The sequence below is a fragment of the Pseudorasbora parva genome, chromosome 7 (genome assembly GCF_024679245.1).
Source record: "Pseudorasbora parva isolate DD20220531a chromosome 7, ASM2467924v1, whole genome shotgun sequence".
NCBI lineage: Eukaryota > Metazoa > Chordata > Actinopteri > Cypriniformes > Gobionidae > Pseudorasbora > Pseudorasbora parva.
The window spans coordinates 50,037,474-50,058,817 of NC_090178.1; the positions used below are offsets into that span (position 1 = coordinate 50,037,474).

Consider the following 21,344-nt stretch of genomic DNA (forward strand, 5'->3'; position numbering starts at 1 on the left):
GAAATGTTGCCTGGTCTGATGAGTCTCGATTTCTGCTGAGACATTCAGATGGTAGAGTCAGAATTTGGCGTAAACAGAATGAGAACATGGATCCATCAAGCCTTGTTTCCACTGTGCAGGCTGATGGTGGTGGTGTAATGGTGTGGGGGATGTTTTCTTGGCACACTTTAGGCCCCTTAGTGCCAATTGGGCATCGTTTAAATGCCACGGCCTACCTGAGCGTTTCTGACCATGTCCATCCCTTTATGACCACCATGTCCCCATCCTCTGATGGCTACTTCCAGCAGGATAATGCACCATGTCACAAAGCTCCAATCATTTCAAATTGGATTCTTGAACATGCCAATGAGTTGACTGTACTAAAATGGCCACCACAGTCCCCAGATCTCAACCCAATAGAGCATCTTTGGGATGTGGTGCAACGGGAGCTTCGTGCCCTGGATGTGCATCCCACAAATCTCCATCAACTGCAAGATGCTCTCCTATCAATATGGGCCAACATTTCTAAAGAATGCTTTCAGCAGCCTTGGTGAATCAATGCCACGCAGAATTAAGGCAGTTCTAAAAGTGAAAGGGGGTCAAACACAGGATTAGTGTGTGCTCCTAATAATCCTTTAGGGGAGTGTATATACAGTAGAGTGCAGGCTCTCAAGGCAAAACGGCACAGCTTTTGGTCGCGCTACACTGTAACTTATTAAGATATAATTTATACAGGAAGTCATGAAGAGTTGAGTCGCATCTGTTTCTGGAATGGTTTAGAGGACTGGGATCATCACAATGGCTGTGGAGCTGACAGATGGGTGGCAAACCGAGTCAGGATGGTACTCATGGTGGTGCGTGTAAGTATCTGGCCCTATGGGACACATTCCCTGGAGCAAAGAAAGACAGAACCATCAGCAATTAAGCACAAACAAGACTGGAGGCAGGAGCTCCAGCTGTCCTCACTATGGCAGTCACTAAACACACCGAGGGAGGAGGAAACCCAAAGATGTCAGCTTTCCCAGTGACAACACAATCTCACAACACAACTTAACCAGATAGTATGTTAATGTAACTGTTGGACTGTTTACTGTCATCATGTAATGCTTAGGTTATGTGGATTATGTCATTCATGCAATTTGTAGGCTATTGGGGTGTGCGATATGTCATTTATGCAATCTGTAGGTTAATGGGGGGCTGTGCATTATGTAATTGTATAATATGTATATTATTGAGGTTGTGGTTTTATGATGGATGGATGCACTTTTATGATGGATGGATGAACTTTTATGATGGATGGATGCACTTTTATGATGGATAGATGCACTTTTATGATGAATAGATGCACTTTATATGATGGACAGATGCACTTTTATGATGGACAGATGAACTTTTATGATGGATGGATGCACTTTTATGATGATAGATGCACTTTTATGATGGACAGATGCACTTTTATGATGGACAGATGCACTTTTATGATGGAAAGATGCACTTTTATGATGGACAGATGAACTTTTATGATGGATGGATGTACTTTTATGATGGACAGATGCACTTTTATGATGGACAGATGAACTTTTATGATGGACAGATGCACTTTTATGATGGACAGATGAACTTTTATGATGGACAGATGCACTTTTATGATGGATAGATAGATGCACAAAGTTTGTTCTGGCCAGTGCATTCATACTTCTCGAGAAAAGCATCTGTGTTTCTCTGCATTAACCACACCCACTTTACATGTCTGACCAATCAAACAATAGTTCTCGGACACCCACAAGAAAAATGTTCTGCTCAGGCGAAGTGTCAAGAGCAAGCTGCGAGAACTCCCAAACCAGGGCTGAGAACAACATGATGTAATTTTGTTCTCTCAGTCCTTGGCCGAGAACTTTTTCACTGTTCTTGCAGAGTATGTTGCAGCCATAAGGGAACCTGTTCTATAAGTCTGTAAAAATATGGCCCAATGTACCAAGTAAGACCAGTAGAGAAAAAAAAAACCTTTTAGTGATTAATGAGCTTTGAAATATAACATGTACTTCACAAAAGAGTAAGTTTTGTGTTCATTTGTGCTGTGAGGTTGTGCAATGAGCTGACTGGAGTCTGTGGTTAATTAAGAGCCTCTGTAAGTGTTTTAGTTGCTCTGCAGAAAGTGAACCGTTGACTGTATAGCCTTTGACACAGCTTCTCGTCTCTCGTCTAACAGGAGCAGACACAGTGTCAATGCCAGTTATCTTAGCCACTGGACGGCGGGAGGAAGTTTTTCAAGAAAATGCCTCGGAGAGACGCTTAGATTTACCTCTGGGCGGCACACATGATGTCTAAATGAACATTCAGTATATCTTATTATTGAGCCATCTGTTAACCACTATTAATTATCCAAGACATCCTCAGTCATGGTCAGAAATTAGTGCACCTCTAATAAGCCTTGGCAGTGAGTTATTAACCCATTTCTGCATAAAGGATTAGCCTAGAGTTATATGTACAGTATTGTTCAAAATAATAGCAGTACAATGTGACTAACCAGAATAATCAAGGTTTTTCGTATATTTTTTTATTGCTACGTGGCAAACAAGTTACCAGTAGGTTCAGTAGATTCTCAGAAAACAAATGAGACCCAGCATTCATGATATGCACGCTCTTAAGGCTGTGCAATTGGGCAATTAGTTGAATTAGTTGAAAGGGGTGTGTTCAAAAAAATAGCAGTGTGGCATTCAATCACTGAGGTCATCAATTTTGTGAAGAAACAGGTGTGAATCAGGTGGCCCCTATTTAAGGATGAAGACAACACTTGTTGAACATGCATTTGAAAGCTGAGGAAAATGGGTCGTTCAAGACATTGTTCAGAAGAACAGCGTACTTTGATTAAAAAGTTTATTAGAGAGGGGAAAACCTATAAAGAGGTGCAAAAAATGATAGGCTGTTCAGCTAAAATGATCTCCAATGCCTTAAAATGGAGAGCAAAACCAGAGAGACGTGGAAGAAAACGGAAGACAACCATCAAAATGGATAGAAGAATAACCAGAATGGCAAAGGCTCAGCCAATGATCACCTCCAGGATGATCAAAGACAGTCTGGAGTTACCTGTAAGTACTGTGACAGTTAGAAGACGTCTGTGTGAAGCTAATCTATTTTCAAGAATCCCCCGCAAAGTCCCTCTGTTAAAAAAAAGGCATGTGCAGAAGAGGTTACAATTTGCCAAAGAACACATCAACTGGCCTAAAGAGAAATGGAGGAACATTTTGTGGACTGATGAGAGTAAAATTGTTCTTTTTGGGTCCAAGGGCCACAGGCAGTTTGTGAGACGACCCCCAAACTCTGAATTCAAGCCACAGTACACAGTGAAGACAGTGAAGCATGGAGGTGCAAGCATCATGATATGGGCATGTTTCTCCTACTATGGTGTTGGGCCTATTTATCGCATACCAGGGATCATGGATCAGTTTGCATATGTTAAAATACTTGAAGAGGTCATGTTGCCCTATGCTGAAGAGGACATGCCCTTGAAACGGTTGTTTCAACAAGACAATGACCCAAAACACACTAGTAAACGGGCAAAGTCTTGGTTCCAAACCAACAAAATTAATGTTATGGAGTGGCCAGCCCAATCTCCAGACCTTAATCCAATTGAGAACTTGTGGGGTGATATCAAAAATGCTGTTTCTGAAGCAAAACCAAGAAATGTGAATGAATTGTGGAATGTTGTTAAAGAATCATGGAGTGGAATAACAGCTGAGAGGTGCCACAAGTTGGTTGACTCCATGCCACACAGATGTCAAGCAGTTTTAAAAAACTGTGGTCATACAACTAAATATTAGTTTAGTGATTCACAGGATTGCTAAATCCCAGAAAAAAAAAATGTTTGTACAAAATAGTTTTGAGTTTGTACAGTCAAAGGTAGACACTGCTATTTTTTTGAACACACCCCTTTCAACTAATTGCCCAATTGCACAGCCTTAAGAGCGTGCATATCATGAATGCTGGGTCTTGTTTGTTTTCTGACAATCTACTGAACCTACTGGTAACTTGTTTGCCACGTAGCAATAAAAAATATACTAAAAACCTTGATTATTCTGGTTAGTCACATTGTACTGCTATTATTTTGAACAATACTGTAACATCCAGGACAGTTCATTTTGATATCGATGAGAATTATCCAGTTTCCAGATGTGTTTGGAACAGGGACATTTGAAAACTGTTTTATGATAGCTTCATAATAAGGATCCCTGTTTGTCCGTCCAAAACCTCCACGGGTGAATGCCGTCTCCCTTCTTTTCTTCATGTTTCCATGGATACTCTCCTTGCATTGTTACCTTAAGAAACCTTTTGTGTCGTATGAACCTCTGAGACCTAATTCTGGACTTGAAACACCCATTCAGGGATTATGCTCTAACCCTTCAGCATTTACATTTCATTTTTGTCTGTAAAAGCATTTTCATCTACAGTAACCAAACTTCATAGAATTATAGATCTCTTTGGCTAAACAACTTTCACAAAAAAACATGTTTTGCAATTTGATATACTTCTGGGGAATTCATCCAATCACAACCAAACTCGTTCAGCATGAAGTAATTGAGGATGCTAAATTGTGAGCAGATTTTTGATATCTCGAATAGTTTGGTTGTGGTGAGGCAACCAATTTATGGCAAAAAAAGGGATCCAGGAAGTCTGTTATAACTTCTGCATACATTGACTAATTTGGATGAAACTTGGTGTAGGAGGCCGATCACATAAATGTTACTATTGTGAGTCAAAGTCATAGCGCCACCAACTGGCCGCAGGAAGGAAGTGTGTCACTTTCAAAATACTTTGAATTTGCCCTATTATTTTTACCCGATTTGCTTCAGTCTTCTTCATAATAATGAAAGGATTCTGGAAATCTTATCATGATACCTGTGAAAGGATTATTGATATCTTAAATACTGTTGTTATGGCAATGCATTAAACTTTAATATTCTTTTGGGGTGTTTTTGAGACACTTAGAATGCTTCAAATTGCATGAAACTCACCACACAAATCATAGTAAGCCAGAAAACATGGGCAAAGCCTTAAAAATGGAAGTGGGTGAGTGGCTCTGTAGTGCCACCTTTTGTCTAAAGTTGGGGGTTAGTTTTACCTACAGTCACCAAACTCAGCATAAACAAAATTATAAACGGCAACACTTTTGTTTTTGCCCCCATTTTTCATGAGATGAAATCAAAGATCTACGAGGTTTTTTTTCTATGTACACAAAAGGCCTATTTCTCTCAAATATTGTTCACAAATCTGCCTAAATCTGTGTTAGTGAGCACTTCTCCTTTGCCAAAATAATAAATCCACCTCACAGGTGTGGCATATCATGAAGCTTATTAGACAGCATGAGTATTGCACAGGTGTGCTTTAGGCACAATAAAATGCCTCTCTGAAATGTGTTTTTACTGTATCGGGGGGTCCGGAAGGGGGGGGGGGGTAATCTGGTGTGACCACTATTTGCCTCACACAATGCAACACATCTCCTTCACATAGAGTTGATCATGCTGTTGATTGTATACCACTGTATATGGGCATGGGGGGTGGGTAGATCCATTTTAATAAATCTTGCATACATGATCCAGACAAAAATATTTTTGTAGTAGTTTAGTTTACAGTATTCGAGTAGTTTACATAAGCAGATGCATATGTGAAATAATGTGATCATCAACGTTAAACAGTACATAAATCAAAACTATCTAAATGTTACTGGATGAAATGTGGACCCGGGATGAACTCTGGGACTGTGAAGCTTTGGGGTGTTGATGGATTCGATCGGCTCCATCTGTTTTTAATCATCGTTCTGAATCCCATCAGACACAGTCTTTGTCAAAAACATGATTTTGCAAATTCAGATATTCATACAACTTAAAAGTGCACTATGTAGTATTTTTGCAGTAAAATATCCAAAAACCACTAGGCCGGTGTTATATATTTTGTTCAGTTGAGTACCTACAATATCCCAGAAGTTTCCAACTATTTGTAAATTGTGAGAAAATTGCTATTTTAACTGAGGACCAGGACGTTTCAGCATAGCGTTTGAGGGAGTCGCCTGTCAATTGCGTCATATCTGCGCTACCCTCGGTTTCGGCTTTTATTTGGCAGGAGCGCTTTACTCTTAGCAGTGTGAACGAGTGAACGCACGGACTTACGTCATAACATCGTTTTAAACACACTTAAATGTATCTAATATGATAAACAGAGCTGCATTACCTCAAAATCATAACCGGAAGAGCGGATCAGTGCAGGCGCCCGGCGACTGTGTCCCGTCCCGTCATAATAAAAGTCCCTGTGTTCGCGAGGCGGGTATTTGTTTAACAATCGCTCCAGCAGCTGTGCTCAGGTCCACAACACTCGGCCCTGCTCTGCTTTTCACTACAGTAACGTTAATAACCGCATGCATGAACGTGATTTCTGCCCGAGTCCTATTTTCCACCGGCTGTGATGTGAAGACCACATCTCCCAAGATGCTGCGCTCACACTTTGCGTCATCAAACTACGCATTTGTTTTGAATAGGCGCCCTCCAGTGGACGGAAAGTTGCATAGTGCACCTTTAATATTCTGGGGGCCATGACATGTTTGGGAAAATAATCAAAAATGCCAGGGGTGGCTGCCAACAATTTTTTTTTTTTGTTGTTGTTGTTTTTTTTTAGGTATCAGAAGCATGGGCGTCAGAACCATTGTGTGTGTGTGTGTGTGCGTGCGTGCGTGCGTGCGTGCGTGCGTGCGTGCGTGCATGCGTGCGTATGTGTTTGTGACAAAACCCACCCACTTTTAATGACCCATGATATTGGACCCACTCACTTTTATCGTCTCTAATTCAGCACGTCTGTTTACCCCTATCTGAGAAACACTTATTATTAAACACGTTAGACCCTTTTTTTTCCACTTTTTTTTTAAATAAATGCCTTTCCAATCTGATATGTGACGGGAAAAGGGAGCAGAGCGAGTTCGACAAAAGCCGGATTCAAACCTCTGGTCGATTAGCGTCAAAACTTGATGCCATGTGTCTTACCCTACACTATAGCCACGGTTAATAACTCAGTAATTTTGTCTGGCCCGATCAATCGTTTAGTAAACGCCAGTATATTTGTATTTAATGTAAATGGCATCTAACTTAAATCCAGTAAAAATACATTGAGAGAGGACCCACCCACTTTTTATTTGCTTCCGACGCCAATGATCAGAGGCCATGTGGTAAAGAGAGAGTTTTGCAGGTAAACCTCACTCACCTGGGCTTGAGGGACAAGACTTTTCTGTTGTATCTGTGGTTCACTTACAAGTAATATATTGATTTTAGTACACTTACTACATTAAGTAGGCTGTACTTGGAAAATACACTTAAGTTTACTTAAAATGAAAGTATATTTTTAGGGTATTGATGTAGAGATAAATAGAGGAGAGACTTGATATCAATACTTGATACTTCTTTATTTTGTGGACGCGTTAAATGTGGTTAATGTATCAGAGGCCATGTGGTAAACTAGTTTTGCAGGTAAACCTCACTCTCCTGGCCTCGAGGGACAAGAATTTTCTCTGTTGTAATTATATTATACTAAAACTCCCGTCTTTTTTCTCTAGAACTCCATCCGCCACAACTTATCCCTGCACACACGTTTTATCCGTGTGCAGAATGAGGGAACTGGCAAGAGTTCCTGGTGGATGCTGAATCCCGATGGAGGGAAGCTGGGAAAATCTCCCCGCCGCCGAGCTGCCTCAGTGGACAACGGCTGCAAGTACTCAAAGAGGAAAGCCAGAGGAAACCGTAAGAGTGCAAATGGGAAAGCAGAGAAAGGGAAAGAGATTGGGGATAGCCCTTCAGAGCACTGCAGTCCCAATGGGAAGTCTGGAACTGGTGGGATGGTGGCTAGGGAGGAGTTCGAGACTTGGACCGATTTGCATTCACTCTGTAGCTCTTCGACATCAACTCTTAGTGGTCGTTTGTCGCCCATCCTAGCAGAAGGGGATCCTGAAGAGGGCCATAAATCCTCCTCAACATCTCCACACCTCTATCCCAGTCCCTCCAGTGCCCATTCACCCGCATCCCACTGCCCTACAGATCTCCAAAAAGCAATCAGCTACCAGCATCACCAATCCCCATGTCATAAACACGTTCCTTACCACTACACCAGTGACCTCAAGGACTGCGAGGCAAGTTACAGCCAGCCGAATGTAGGCATGCTTCAGCAACATTCCTCCATGCAGACTATTGAGGAGAACTCGCAAGCTTTCAAAGGCACAAGCACCCTCCAGAGTTTGCTGACCATAGGATCCCAGTGCCTTGTGAAGGACATGATTCTTGGGAAAACGAACGAGATCCACTCCATGATGGCAGAATCCAGAGGTCCCAATAATGAGCCTACCGGTGACCCTTCCTCCAAGCCATTTCACAGCCACAACATCATTCAAAGCTTGGACCTTCAGCCTGAAATGGTCCACTCTCAGGCCAATGTTGGACACATGCAGTCGTACATACATAAAGCCCCTTACCTATATAGTCCCCCAGTCAACAATCACACCGCGCGTCCCCCAAACCCTTCCGATCTAACTACAGTTCCATACCATCAACCCCATGCCTATATTTACTCTGATTCCCATCAGCACAGTATGTCGTATGGACTGTACCATCAGCCTCAAGGGACGGGGACGGCTTACCACAATTACCACCACCACCACAATCAGCTCCATCCACACGAGAGGCTGCCACCTGACCTGGATATGGATGTATTCTATAGCAGCCTGGACTGTGACATGGAGTCTATTCTTCTACATGACATTATGGACTCGGGAGAAGAGATCGATTTCAGCTTTGATTCCTCACTGGCACAGGGAATGGGCATGGGATTTGGCTTTACGGGCACACAACAGAGCCACAGCAAACAGAACTGGGTGCCTGGATAAGTGAATGCCACAGAATCCTCAAAGAATCTTTCTTAAAGGGAACCCCTGGGGTTAAGACTTGCATGGCTTAATGTAACTTAAATTATGTCTCTAACTGAAATATGTGGTAGAAAACCCATGTTATTTAAAAAAATTAAAATCAAATCCACATTGTTTTATATATATTTTGGACTAAGGGGGCGCCATTTTGTTTAGGTGTGCAGTAGATGACGTCAAATGGTTGCACTCAGTGAGCGACTGCCGCTACTGTTGCTATTTTTACCGCAACATAACTCGGAAAAAACGTAGACGATGCCACATTGTGAAAAATTTGACTTCATTTAAATTGAATTTAAAATTTAAAAAACACTGGTCTGGGGAGTCTGCTTTGTATTTTCTACTGTACAATTGGATAGTCCTTTAACCAATCAGAGCACAAGAGGCGTTATCAACGGGCATAGTTCAAATGAATCTGCACACAATTGGATAGTCCTTTAACCTTCAGAGCACAAGAGGCGTTATCAACGGGCATAGTTCAAATGACTGTACGCAATTGGATAGTCCTTTAACCAATCAGAGCACAAGAGGCGTTATCAACGGGCATAGTTCAAATGACTGTACGCAATTGGATAGTCCTTTAACCAATCAGAGCACAAGAGGCGTTATCAACGGGCATAGTTCAAATGACTACGCGATTGGATAGTCCTTTAACCAATCAGAGCACAAGAGGCGTTATCAACGGGCATAGTTCAAATGACTGTACGGAATTGGATAGTCCTTTAACCAATCAGAGCACAAGAGGCGTGATAAACAAGCATAGTTCAAATTACTCTGTACGCAATTGGATAGTCCTTGAACCAATCAGACCACAAGAGGCATGATCAACAGGCAATGACCCATTGCTTCTCTATCCGTCATTGTTTTAAACCCACCAATAGCATGCCAGGTGGATAAGCCATGCCTGCTTCTGTTACACTTTTGTAGGAACCAATCACATGGTTCCTACAAAAGTGTAACAGAAGCAGGAGAAATTAATGTACAAGTTTCCAAATTGAGTTGCCGGTCGAAATTAGGAAATTAATCTTCCTGAAGACCCGTATTCTCTACAAGCGTTGGCATGTTTACATCCTGGCATCTAGCGCTTCTTGTCTCTGCCGTTTCACAACGTAGATTTCACTCGATATCCGGGCCGTTGAGACTTCCTGTGGGGAAAAATCAATGGAATGGCATTTAGTTTAAGCCACGCTTATATCCATCACCGCCTGAAAGCGCTTTCAGTAGCTGAGGTCGACTTAAAGCCTCAAAGTCGTCAGGTCGTCTTTTGGAAGTTTTATTCGTCCACAGGCATCTTCCCGTTTGTTCTCCTCTTCTTGTCACTAGGAAAGTGTTGCTTTCACCACGTTTTCAAACACGTTGCTTCTCCTGTTGCTCTTCGACTAAAAATCACAGCCAAAAGCCGCACAATGTGGCATTGTCTATTAAGGGATTTTCAATCTTTATGATGCCAAAGACCGCCAAATATGATGAACCTTTTATGAGGGATCCACTTCCTAAAATCCATCTATTTTTATGTATGAAAAAAAAACATTTAAACTGTTAGATAGATAGTAAGTGTAACTTTATAAATACACCATACAACACAACATTTGAGGTCGGGCAATTCGTTCTCCAGATCAGTTCTCCGGAGAAAAAGGCGTTTGGGGGTAAATGTGTGTTACTTTGGCAAGGTTGCTGCTGGAATTGGCATTCCTGGGTCTATATATCACATAATTGAGTTCGCTTCAACCGGCGGGAAAACTGTAGACTTGGCAACACAGTGCAGTTGAGTTCTGTTGACATTTGACCACTAACGTTATGCATCGCTCCGCTGCTCTGATTGGTTGTAGGTCTGTCCAATCGAGGTCTTTGCTGGTTGGGTTGAAACACACCCTATAATTACAGCCCAATGGAGCATCAGACTCATATTCAAACTAGAGTTCAGTATGATGACGTCAGGCTATTTCTTAACATACTGCGTTAAGAACCCTAGTGAGCAAGATAAAGGTGACTATAGTAAAAACAACTCACTAAAAAGATACAAAAAAGTAAACATATATGTAACTCCTCCTGTTCGAACCGCCCACTCCAAGCAGGACTCGAACCCGGGTCCACCGGGATGAGAGTCAGAGGGCTCTAACAAGGAGGCTAAAGGCTGCAACCTCTAGTGTCAGTCTCTAGAGCGTCTCGTGGTAGACTTTTTCCATTTTGTATTTTTATTATCTGAAATTTTCTGGGGACCGCTTAGAACCTTCTGGGGACCCCTGGGGTTTGAAAGACCCTGGTCCAAGTTTTGAGTTTGAGTTGTGAGTTGTGGGTAAAAATACCAACAGTAGCGTCAGTCGCTTACCGAGTGCAACCGTTTGACGTCATCGACTGCACACCTAAACAAAATGGCTGCCCCTTTGTCCAAAATATATATAAAACGACCTTTCATGGGTTTTCTACTACATATTTCAGTAAGAGACATCATTTAAGTTACATTAAGCCAATTAAGTCTTAACCCCAGGGGTTTTCTTTAAGACCAAACTACCTAGAGGCCAGCCAGCAGTGGGGTCCAAACACTCCACCACAATTCAGGGTGAAAACACTGTGCGAACACTGAAATCAAACCGAGATGAAAAGCTCTCTTTTGAAAACCAACTTTGGATTTATGTTGTCGGTTTCTGTCGATGTTTTATGTTGTGTGTCTATGTATTGAAAACTACTCTGTCCCTTACAGTTTCTCTTTGCTCCAGTTTGCTGTGAGTGAACCTCCTTTAGTATCGCTGACTGAACCATGATGACAATCTAATGCCGGGTTCAGACTACACAATATTTTTGTCTGTTAGGATTATCTATTTGTGTTTCCATCCACTTATTTTTATGTGTATTTTGGGATATTGCATAAAAAACTACTAAATGGAACACCAGGTTGCGCATAAATTCTAGCCTGGATGCCAGCCGAATTTAGCCCCTCCCACAACATTTGAGGTCGGCAATTCGGTCTGGACTTGATCTGTGGTGGAGTACATTATGCCTGAACAGAAACTGTTCGGACCAATCAAAATGTCAGGGCGGGCCTTATATGATGATTGACAGTATGGCTGTCCCAGACTAAGGATTTATACATTCGAATCAGAATTGTCGAATCTCTTAATGGTTGACTGGTAATTGTGTGTGTGTGTGTGTGTGTGTGTGTGTGTGTGTGTGTGTGTGTGTGTGTGTGTGTGTGTGTGTGTGTGTGTGTGTGTGTGTGTGTGTGTGTGTGTGTGTGTGTGTGTGTGTGTGTGTGTGTGTAGATGTGAATGGGTTGGTGGGGGCACTGGTCAGCAGGAGGGTAAAAAAAAATTCCTTTACACACTGCACACAGCAACAAAGTTTAATAAAGCGACCAAACCTGCCTGCCAACTGACAGACGAACTGACAATGGCTTTCTTATTTAGGTTTAAATAAAAGATAATGTGGTGGATAAACATTCGTAAAATTCTCTCATAAATAGACCTAAAAAAATACCTGCCTAGAGAGGAAAAGAACACTTTGAGTGTGTTTAAATGCACGTTCTTAAGCAGATTGTGCCTAAAGGGTGTCACACACCGGACTGAAGCTCAGCGTCGTCTCAGGATCTCAACCCGGACACACATATTATATACACACTCACTCACACACACTCACTCACTCACACACTCTCTCACACCAGACTGAAGCTCAGCGCCGTCTCAGGATCTCACATTACATACACTCGAGCTCAATTCTGAATCGGCTTCTGACAGAAGAGCTGCACGATGAGTATCTTGTAGCACAGGGGGAAATCATTACATTGAAGATTTGACCGTGAGATCGGTGGTCGAATCCGGCTCCGCATATCGATGCATCAAATCTTCGACTGTTCGGGGTCACCCTAATTGACAGATAACGCAATGTAATCATCCACGTCACCAAAGAGCGCTTGGGTTCAATTCATTCTAATCCTAAATTGAGAACTTGTTTGTATATTTCTGTCGTCTATCACAGATGCATCAGTTCTTACATCCCAATGCCCATTGTTGTTTACGAATCCCACGACACCCAAAGTCAAACGCATAATGCCAAATCGGGATAAAATTGTGTAGTTTGAACCCGGGTTACCCGGCACAATGTAGGGGATCTCAACTCTGGCCCTCAAGTTTATCTCCAACCCTAATCAAGCTAATCTTCAGGATTACTCCATCCTTACAGGCAGGTGAGTTTGATCTCGAGAATATAACCATGATCTAAGGTATATTACACAACATTTCTTCAATCAGTACTCTTGTGCACTTTAACTACATAGAACAAATCCATATTTATAATTTCTCCCTCAGAAAGGAGCAATGCTTGAGACACAAGGGCAGCTTAGGACTGGAAATAATTATTTTATGATTGTCATCGTCAGACGTGTGATCATCAGAAACAAAGGAAACTGCTGAGGTCATATTGTTTCGCTGATCTGAGGGTTCAATTTTAGTGATCAGGGCCCAGTTTTTCAAAATATTTAATCTGGATCATCATGTTTAGCTATCCGCGATCACCTATTTAATCTTACTTTTAAGCCAGATGTTTATTGGAACATACGATTGGATCACTGTGATCCAAATACCAAATTTCTGTAATACTAAATCCTGTTTCAAAATCAGCTGAATCCCTTCTGATGGGATCAGGATAGTCCTGGTTTTTGGATCAAATAGATCCCAAACCATGTTCAAAGTTTTGTAAAACCCAAAGGGCAGGTTTGATCCAGACCAAATGTAGGATCGGATTACATGCTCTGGGGCCAGTACCATGAAGCCGGTTTAGCTGGCTAGCCAGATATGTTTAAGTTTATTTTGTGCCAATCCTGGGTTTTAGGTTCCATTAAAGTGGTTTGCCTTCTAGCTGTTCATCGCCATACTAACTTATGCTCCACGGCTAACCTAATATGGGACAGCTTATGTTCTGGATAAGAGATCTCAAACTGAAATTGGACCAATCAGCTGTGAGTAAAGTGACACGCCTCTCCTCTAATGCAATAAAGCCACGCCCCCTTTTCCTCCAAATTAAAGGTCCCCACATAGCAAATGGTTTTTAAAGAATAAAGCGTCTGTCTTTTAACAATGCTTATTTATAATAATAGTACATTTGAATGATTTAGATATAACTGATGTAATTATTATATCCTTAATCAATTACACATTTATCATTTTAGTTAGTCAATCATTGATAGGCACTTCAAGTTCAAATTAATATAAATAGCCTATACAGTCATACAACTAAACTTAAAAATCAATAAATAAAGCTATTTAAAAAGAAGCTTACTGAGCGTACTGTTCACTTCTCTCTCTCTCTCTCTCTCTCTCTCTCTCTCTCTCTCTCTCTCTCTCTCTCTCTCTCTATATATATATATATATATATATATATATATATATATACTAAACTAAACTAACTTCATTTTGCATTGAATGTAGTTTTCTCTTTAAGTCCTCCTCTTTCATAGACAGTTTTTTTCTTCTTGCTGTGTAAATTTGTTTAAATTCTTAAAATGTTTCAATCATGTAATATTCTGCAGAAGAGAGAAATGAATCTCAGTTCCACTGATCAATCTGCAGCCTGTGATTGGCTGTTCACTGCTGATGTCACAGCGTGTGATTGGCTGTTCACTGCTGATGTCACAGCCTGTGATTGGCTGTTCACTGCTGATGTCACAGCCTGTGATTGGCTATTCACTGTTGATGTCACAGCTAAACTCCTGAACTCAGGACCAACTGAGCCTGAATAGATTGGTTTGGTTTTGTTAACTCAATACTAATCCTGTAACCCTGAGTTTGTTAAACTACCATCATGGTACAGGCTCCAGATCTTAGTTCGGAATCCCTCTTTTGCTTTAGAAAAACCCGTTTCCAAGATTTGATCCAATCCGTGATCCAAATCCCACTGGATTACTTTTGAGAAACTGGGCCCAGATCCTCACTGGTGCTACATATTTCCCTCTTAGAAGAAAAGGTTCTATCAGCGCTACGTATTTGGAACCACTAAAAGGTTATTTTAGCATAAAAGGTTCTATAATGACAAGAAAGACCCGTTTGGAAAGAAAGGCGTCTATATAGAACCTTTTAGCGGTTCCAGATACGTAGTGCTGATAGAACCTTTTCTATATCTTCAGAGCTATAGCCATGAGAACGAGTGATCATGAACAACCACACAGTCTCATTCTCCGTCCCAAACTCTTGATTTCTTTTGGTGGTAAATAAACGGGACATTGATTTTCCCAGTGGGTCAAAAGGTCAATTTTACACCATTACAAATGTGTATCTAACTCCATCTCTAAACGCCATCTTCTACTGATCGAGTGACATTTTTAATACAGTTTTTATTTTTGTTGTTGTTGTCGATTGATATTTACCTCCTTTAAAACACACAAGCATAGTTGACTCTTGATATAGTTTACATCACCACATGATCGAAGGAAACTCTTCCACAAGGATCCTAAACAAATGATAAATAAATGTCACAATCTTCCTGGTCCTTTGTCTGTGTCCTGATACTTTATGATGCTTTCTGTGTTGGTAATAGACTCATTGTTTTGGACAAAATAAGAAAATCAATATATTGAGAATATCGTATTATAGTTTTTAAGACTTTAAAAGATGTTTATTGATTACATTGCTTATTTCTTTTTTTAAGAGAATGTTTTGATCATTTCGTGACTGATGAATAAATGAGAAGATAATATGGCTGAATATGTTTCTTTTAGTTTTGTAATAATACACACAAACACAGCATTTCAATGGTTGATGTATGTCAGTGTATGTCAGTATAATGTGTGTCAGTTTTCATTGATGGGTAGGTTTAGGGGCAGTGTGTTTGTGTGTGTGTGTGTGTGTGTGTGTGTGTGTGTGTGTGTGTGTGTGTGTGTGTGTGTGTGTGTGTGTGTGTGTGTGTGTGTGTGTGTGTGTGTGTGTGTGTGTGTGTGTGTGTGTGTGTGTGATGGGTAGGTTTAGGGGCAGTGTAAGGGGATAGAAATACGGTTTGTACAGTATAAAAACCATTACGCCTATGGAGAGTCCCTGTAAACCACATAGACCAACGTGTGTGTGTGTGTGTGTGTGTGTGTGTGTGTGTGTGTGTGTGTGTGTGTGTGTGTGTGTGTGTGTGATGGGTAGGTTTAGGGGCAGTGTAAGGGGATAGAAATACGGTTTATACAGTATAAAAACCATCACGCCTATGGAATGTCCCCATATGTCACAAAAACAAACGTGTGTGCGTGTGCGTGTGTGTGTGTGTGTGTGTGTGTGTGTGTGTGTGTGTGTGTGTGTGTGTGTGTGTGATGGGTAGGTTTAGGGGCAGTGTAAGGGGATAGAAATACGGTTTATACAGTATAAAAACCATCACGCCTATGGAATGTCCCCATATGTCACAAAAACAAACGTGTGTGCGTGTGCGTGTGTGTGTGTGTGTGTGTGTGTGTGTGTGTGTGTACTTACTTATATCACTTTTGGGTACATTCACCAGGATACACACCAGTAAACTGAGGACCACCTAAAAAATTGGGGACATTTTGTATGTCCCCATTTGTTTGACCATATAGTGCCATTCAGCATGCTCAAAAATGGTGTCTGGGCTTAAAATCTCACTTGTCCCAAAAAATTAGTTTTAAGTGATTTGTGTACTAAAGTGTGTATGCCCCCCCACTAAAGTGTGTATAACACAGCGCCCTCTAGGGGAACTGCACTTCCGGAAAAGATACACACTTCAGGGATCCTGACCAATCAGAACGCAGGAAGCCACTATGGGAGCGGGACTCGGGTGATCTGACCAATCAGAGACCATTACGTCATAAATAAAGATGGCGGAAGCGTCATTGAGAATGAATTGACAGATAATACACATATAATTATAGATACATTTGCAATAATTAGTATTTAAATAAAAAAACAGGCTCATTTGCCTTGCCCAGCAGAAGCTCTCACGATGTTTTTAAATTTTTAATCCTCGCAGTTTTGCTCTCGTCAGTGTGTGTGTGTGTGAAGATCGCGCTGCTGCCCCGCCCCCGCGTCACCGAGACTATACAGCACATAACTTACTGTAACTTACAGGAGTGTATTAATGATGCAGGTAGCACCAATGCGAGTTTGAAGAGGGGAAGGGACAGACAAATTACGTCATGAGAATTTGAAATGTATATATTTCTCCCAAAAGCGGAGGGACAACTATTTAAATCTGTCAATGTAGGTGTGATGATTTACACATATGAGTTTATTCAATACAAATACTCAATCCACAAAAGATGTGATAACATGCAAAATCGCTTGCTTTTATGAGTGATTTTATTAGTTTTAAATGTTTTCTCCTACTTTGCGTTCTGCCACTCCCTCTCATATTATCAGTGATGAGCCACAGCCCCGCCCCTCCCCCACCCGCTCAGCGCGCGGGAGTTACGCACAGCAGAGCACACAGCCATCACCACAGCAACCAATCCACATTATATTATATTATATTATATTATATTATATTATATTATATTATATTATATTATATTATATTATATTATATTATATTATATTATATTATATTATATTATATTACATTATGTTATATTATATTACATTATATTATATTACATTATGGGGAGAGCAGCTGTAGCAAACATTATATTTATACTATATTATATTAATTATATTACATTACATTGTATTATGAGGAGAGCAGTTGCAGCAAACATTTATATATTATATTATATTAATTATATCATATTAATTACATTATATTATGAGGAGAGCAGTTACAGCAAACATTATATTTATACTATATTATATTAATTATATTACATTACATTACTACATTACATTGTATTATGAGGAGAGCAGTTACAGCAAACATTCATATATTATATTATACTAATTATATTACATTACATTGTATTATAAAGAGAGGAGTTACAGCAAACATTATATTTATACTATATTATATTAATTATATTATATTACTTGCATTATATTATGAGGAGAGCAGTTATAGCAAACATTATATTTATACTCTATTATATTAATTATATTATATTACTTCCATTATATTATGAGGAAAGCAGTTATAGAAAACTATTTATCTAAATCTATTTGTGCTATATTATATTACTTATATTAATTACAGTTTTTCTCAGTCATTTTGGTGCATTTCTCAGATCAAAACTAAATTTCTTGTTTTAACCTCCACATTATCACTTGTGCACATCATAAAAACAATTTCTCAATGTTTTGAACAAATTGCAAATGCTTTGGTACATTCGTGCAATCGATTATGGCCTATAGCTGCAAGTGTCAGCTGTTTCCTACATTATCTTGGCTTGGCTTGCTCAGTTGGGGACACTAAAATTATGATCTAAGTTATTCAACTGAATATACAAATAAAATTAATTTATTAGGTCTTATTTAATTCTATAAACTATAATACAGATCTGCCAACATTGTCGCTATATTATAAATTAAAATAAGCTGATAACATCACTGTTTTCTCCAGAACGACTGTACAGCCAAATCACATTTTGTTGCAATATTATCCTGTTTGACACTGTGAAGCCACTTTGAAACAATCGTCATTGTAAAAGCGCTGTATAAATAAAGTTGATTGATTGATTGATTATCAATTGCTTACGTCATATTTATCAAAATATATTATACTGGTTCCCTATTGAATAGTCTTACCCCACAACATATAGGCATTATTGCCATAAATCATCAAATGCAAAATGGCTGAACCAGTTGTCATAAACTGTCAAGAATATTTTATATACATTTATATTATACTTTTTTTGTCCTGATTTGTTGAATTGGAGAGGTTAATTATGAATTTCACTAATGAAGGGGAACGTAAAGCATTAGATCATCCAATGATCAACCAGTTCTCTATAGCTCAGATGCCATCTCATGAACCTTCATTTGGGAAGCATAGATAGAGCACAACACTGTTACACACTCTGACAATGAAAGAACAACAAGGAAACAAAGAGGGTCAACAGCCGGGAAGAAGAAGAGGAGTCAGGGTGTGTGGTGGAAGGGTACGGAGGCAGAACCGAGGAAGAGATAGAGATGGAGATGTTTCTGATGAAGTAAGGGCCACTATTCTCAATCATGACCTTATGGCCGAGGTTGGTCAAAAGGTACAGCTGAATGTTGGGAGAACAACTTTGTGTGTCCTCAGTCATTCAAGCGTTTGTAGATAGAACAGGTGTGTAACTAGACAATGTTTACTATACTGTAATACTGTACACTTACTGTAATGCTATTTTACAATAGTCTACTTGCATTTTACATTACAGTTAATATACTTAGAGTAGAGACATAATGTAACACACAAACACACACACACACGTACATGTGTGTCTTGTCTTTTTCTTTATATCGCAATGACATTGTACTGTAATTTTTTTACTGACCAACAGTAAAAGTGTATCTGTGAATCCAGTCCAATCTAGAATAATGTGTACATTTTACTGTTGAAATGTACTGTATGTCATACAGATAAAGTGCAGTCTTTTGTATTTTCAGACATTGTCATAAAAATCATAGCCATATTTTACTTCTGAAAATACTGCCAGATTACACTGAACATTGACATCTTGCTTGTGAACAGTACATTTACATGGAAACTTGCTTCAATCTGAATTAATTCATTCCGATTGACGAATCCGAATGCAGTGTTTACATGAATACGGAATAAAGTGATCGGGTTGATGTGTGCGTCTGATGGATGCACGAATATATGAGTTTCCCATTGTTGCATACTAACCATCATCCTTTTGTTTGTTTTAACCACTTAAACTCCGTGGACCCTGTACAGGGTCGGGAATGACATCGTCATGTATATACTTTCAATTTTAAATGTCTGTGGAGGAGCTCTGACCTCATATGTGGTACTTGAAAGCTTAGAGTCTCTACTTTCTGGAGATATGCATCACTTTGACATTTGTTTTACACAAAGTAATGTATTTACACTAAATTACTCTGGTGCCATTTCCGCCTGGATTTGGCCTACCCAAATTGAAAAGCCTCCCATACACACATACGTGGTCTAGGTTCAAAATGTTGGTATCATTTTACAGGAAACCCTTTAAAGTTACATAAAACACTGCTTAAAGTCATAAACATAGGTATATGTTGTCTAAGCTGTTATAACCCCCCAAAAATGTAGGCGCTTTTTGATTTTTTAATATAAATTCATTTTTGAAAGTGTGTATCTCAGGCCCTGTGTGCTCTAGGACCCTGCAGACACTTTGGGCTGCTTCCAGAATATATAATTAATTTAATGACACTGGAATATTGCATTTATATCACTATATGGTGGTGGAGGGGGAAAAAGGGGGGTCATCCCTTCAGACCCATTTGAATAAATCTGGCATACAACATGACACAGACAAACTTCTTTTTTTCCACTATTTTCTAGAATTTAGAGGAAGCAGCCCAAACTGTCTGCAGGAACCCGCCCCACACAGGGCCTGAGTTACACACTTTCAAAAATGAATTTATAAAAAAAAATCAAGAAGCGCCTACTTTTTTGGGGGGTTATAACAGCTTAGACAACATATACCTACATGTTTATCACTGTTAGCAGTGTTTTATGTAACTTCAAAGGGTTTTCTGTAAAATGACACCAACATTTTGAACTTAGACCAATGTATCTGTGTATGGGAAGCTTTTCAATTTGGGTAGGCCAAATCCAGGTGGAAATCCCAAAAAATGGTCTTGGAGTTCAAGTTGTTAAAAAGCAGACATAATATGTATCTATTTCGGGTCCTTGTTAGGAGACGACTAGCACATGAAGCGTTGAGCTGTGCTGCTTATATTTATCAAACAGTAAAAACACCATCATATGCCAAAAACCAGTCGATGGTGGATGAAACAAGGACTGGTGGGAGATGTCCTGCTCACTTCACACTCATTTATGACACTTTATTCAACATGAAGAACAGCTCGCTTCCGTACTTCATAAGTCATTACGCTATTTCAGTTTTCTATCTGATCAAGTGTTTACATGCTCTCTCAATCGGATTAAAAAAGGAATAGTTTGATTCCAGAAATGTACCAAAGTGACTGAGAAAAGCTGTACCCTAACCCTAAAGGAGAGCAGTACAGCAAACATTTTCTTTATGTGTATGTATGTATGTGTATATATATATATATATATATATATATATATATATATATATATATATATATATATATATATATAGAGAGAGAGAGAGAGAGAGAGAGGCTATAGTAATAAAAAAAGAACAAAAAGTGTTTAAAAGAATCATGAATCAAGCTGGCACATGTACATGTTTGTTTACAGCTTTATTCTTACTTTGATTTTAAGAGCCATTGTATCTCCACTAACCCTGACCCTAGCTGAGCTGAGCTGACTCTGACAGTGTGAAGGAGGCTCTGCTCATACTCGCCGCCCTTCCCCCACCGAGCGCGCGCGCCCG

The 21,344-nt window shown here is 39.8% G+C and overlaps 1 protein-coding gene across 1 annotated transcript in view; it reads left to right on the top strand.

Annotated features, from left to right (window-relative positions):
* Positions 1-8,956, top strand: part of foxo6a (forkhead box O6 a) — a 48,484-nt gene extending 39,528 nt beyond the window's left edge. The window contains exon 2 of the mRNA XM_067449388.1: positions 7,574-8,956. Coding sequence (XP_067305489.1) covers positions 7,574-8,893 — 1,320 coding nt within the window. The 3' untranslated portion in view covers positions 8,894-8,956. The remainder of the gene's footprint in view (positions 1-7,573) is intronic.
* The last annotated feature ends 12,388 nt before the right edge of the window (positions 8,957-21,344 follow it).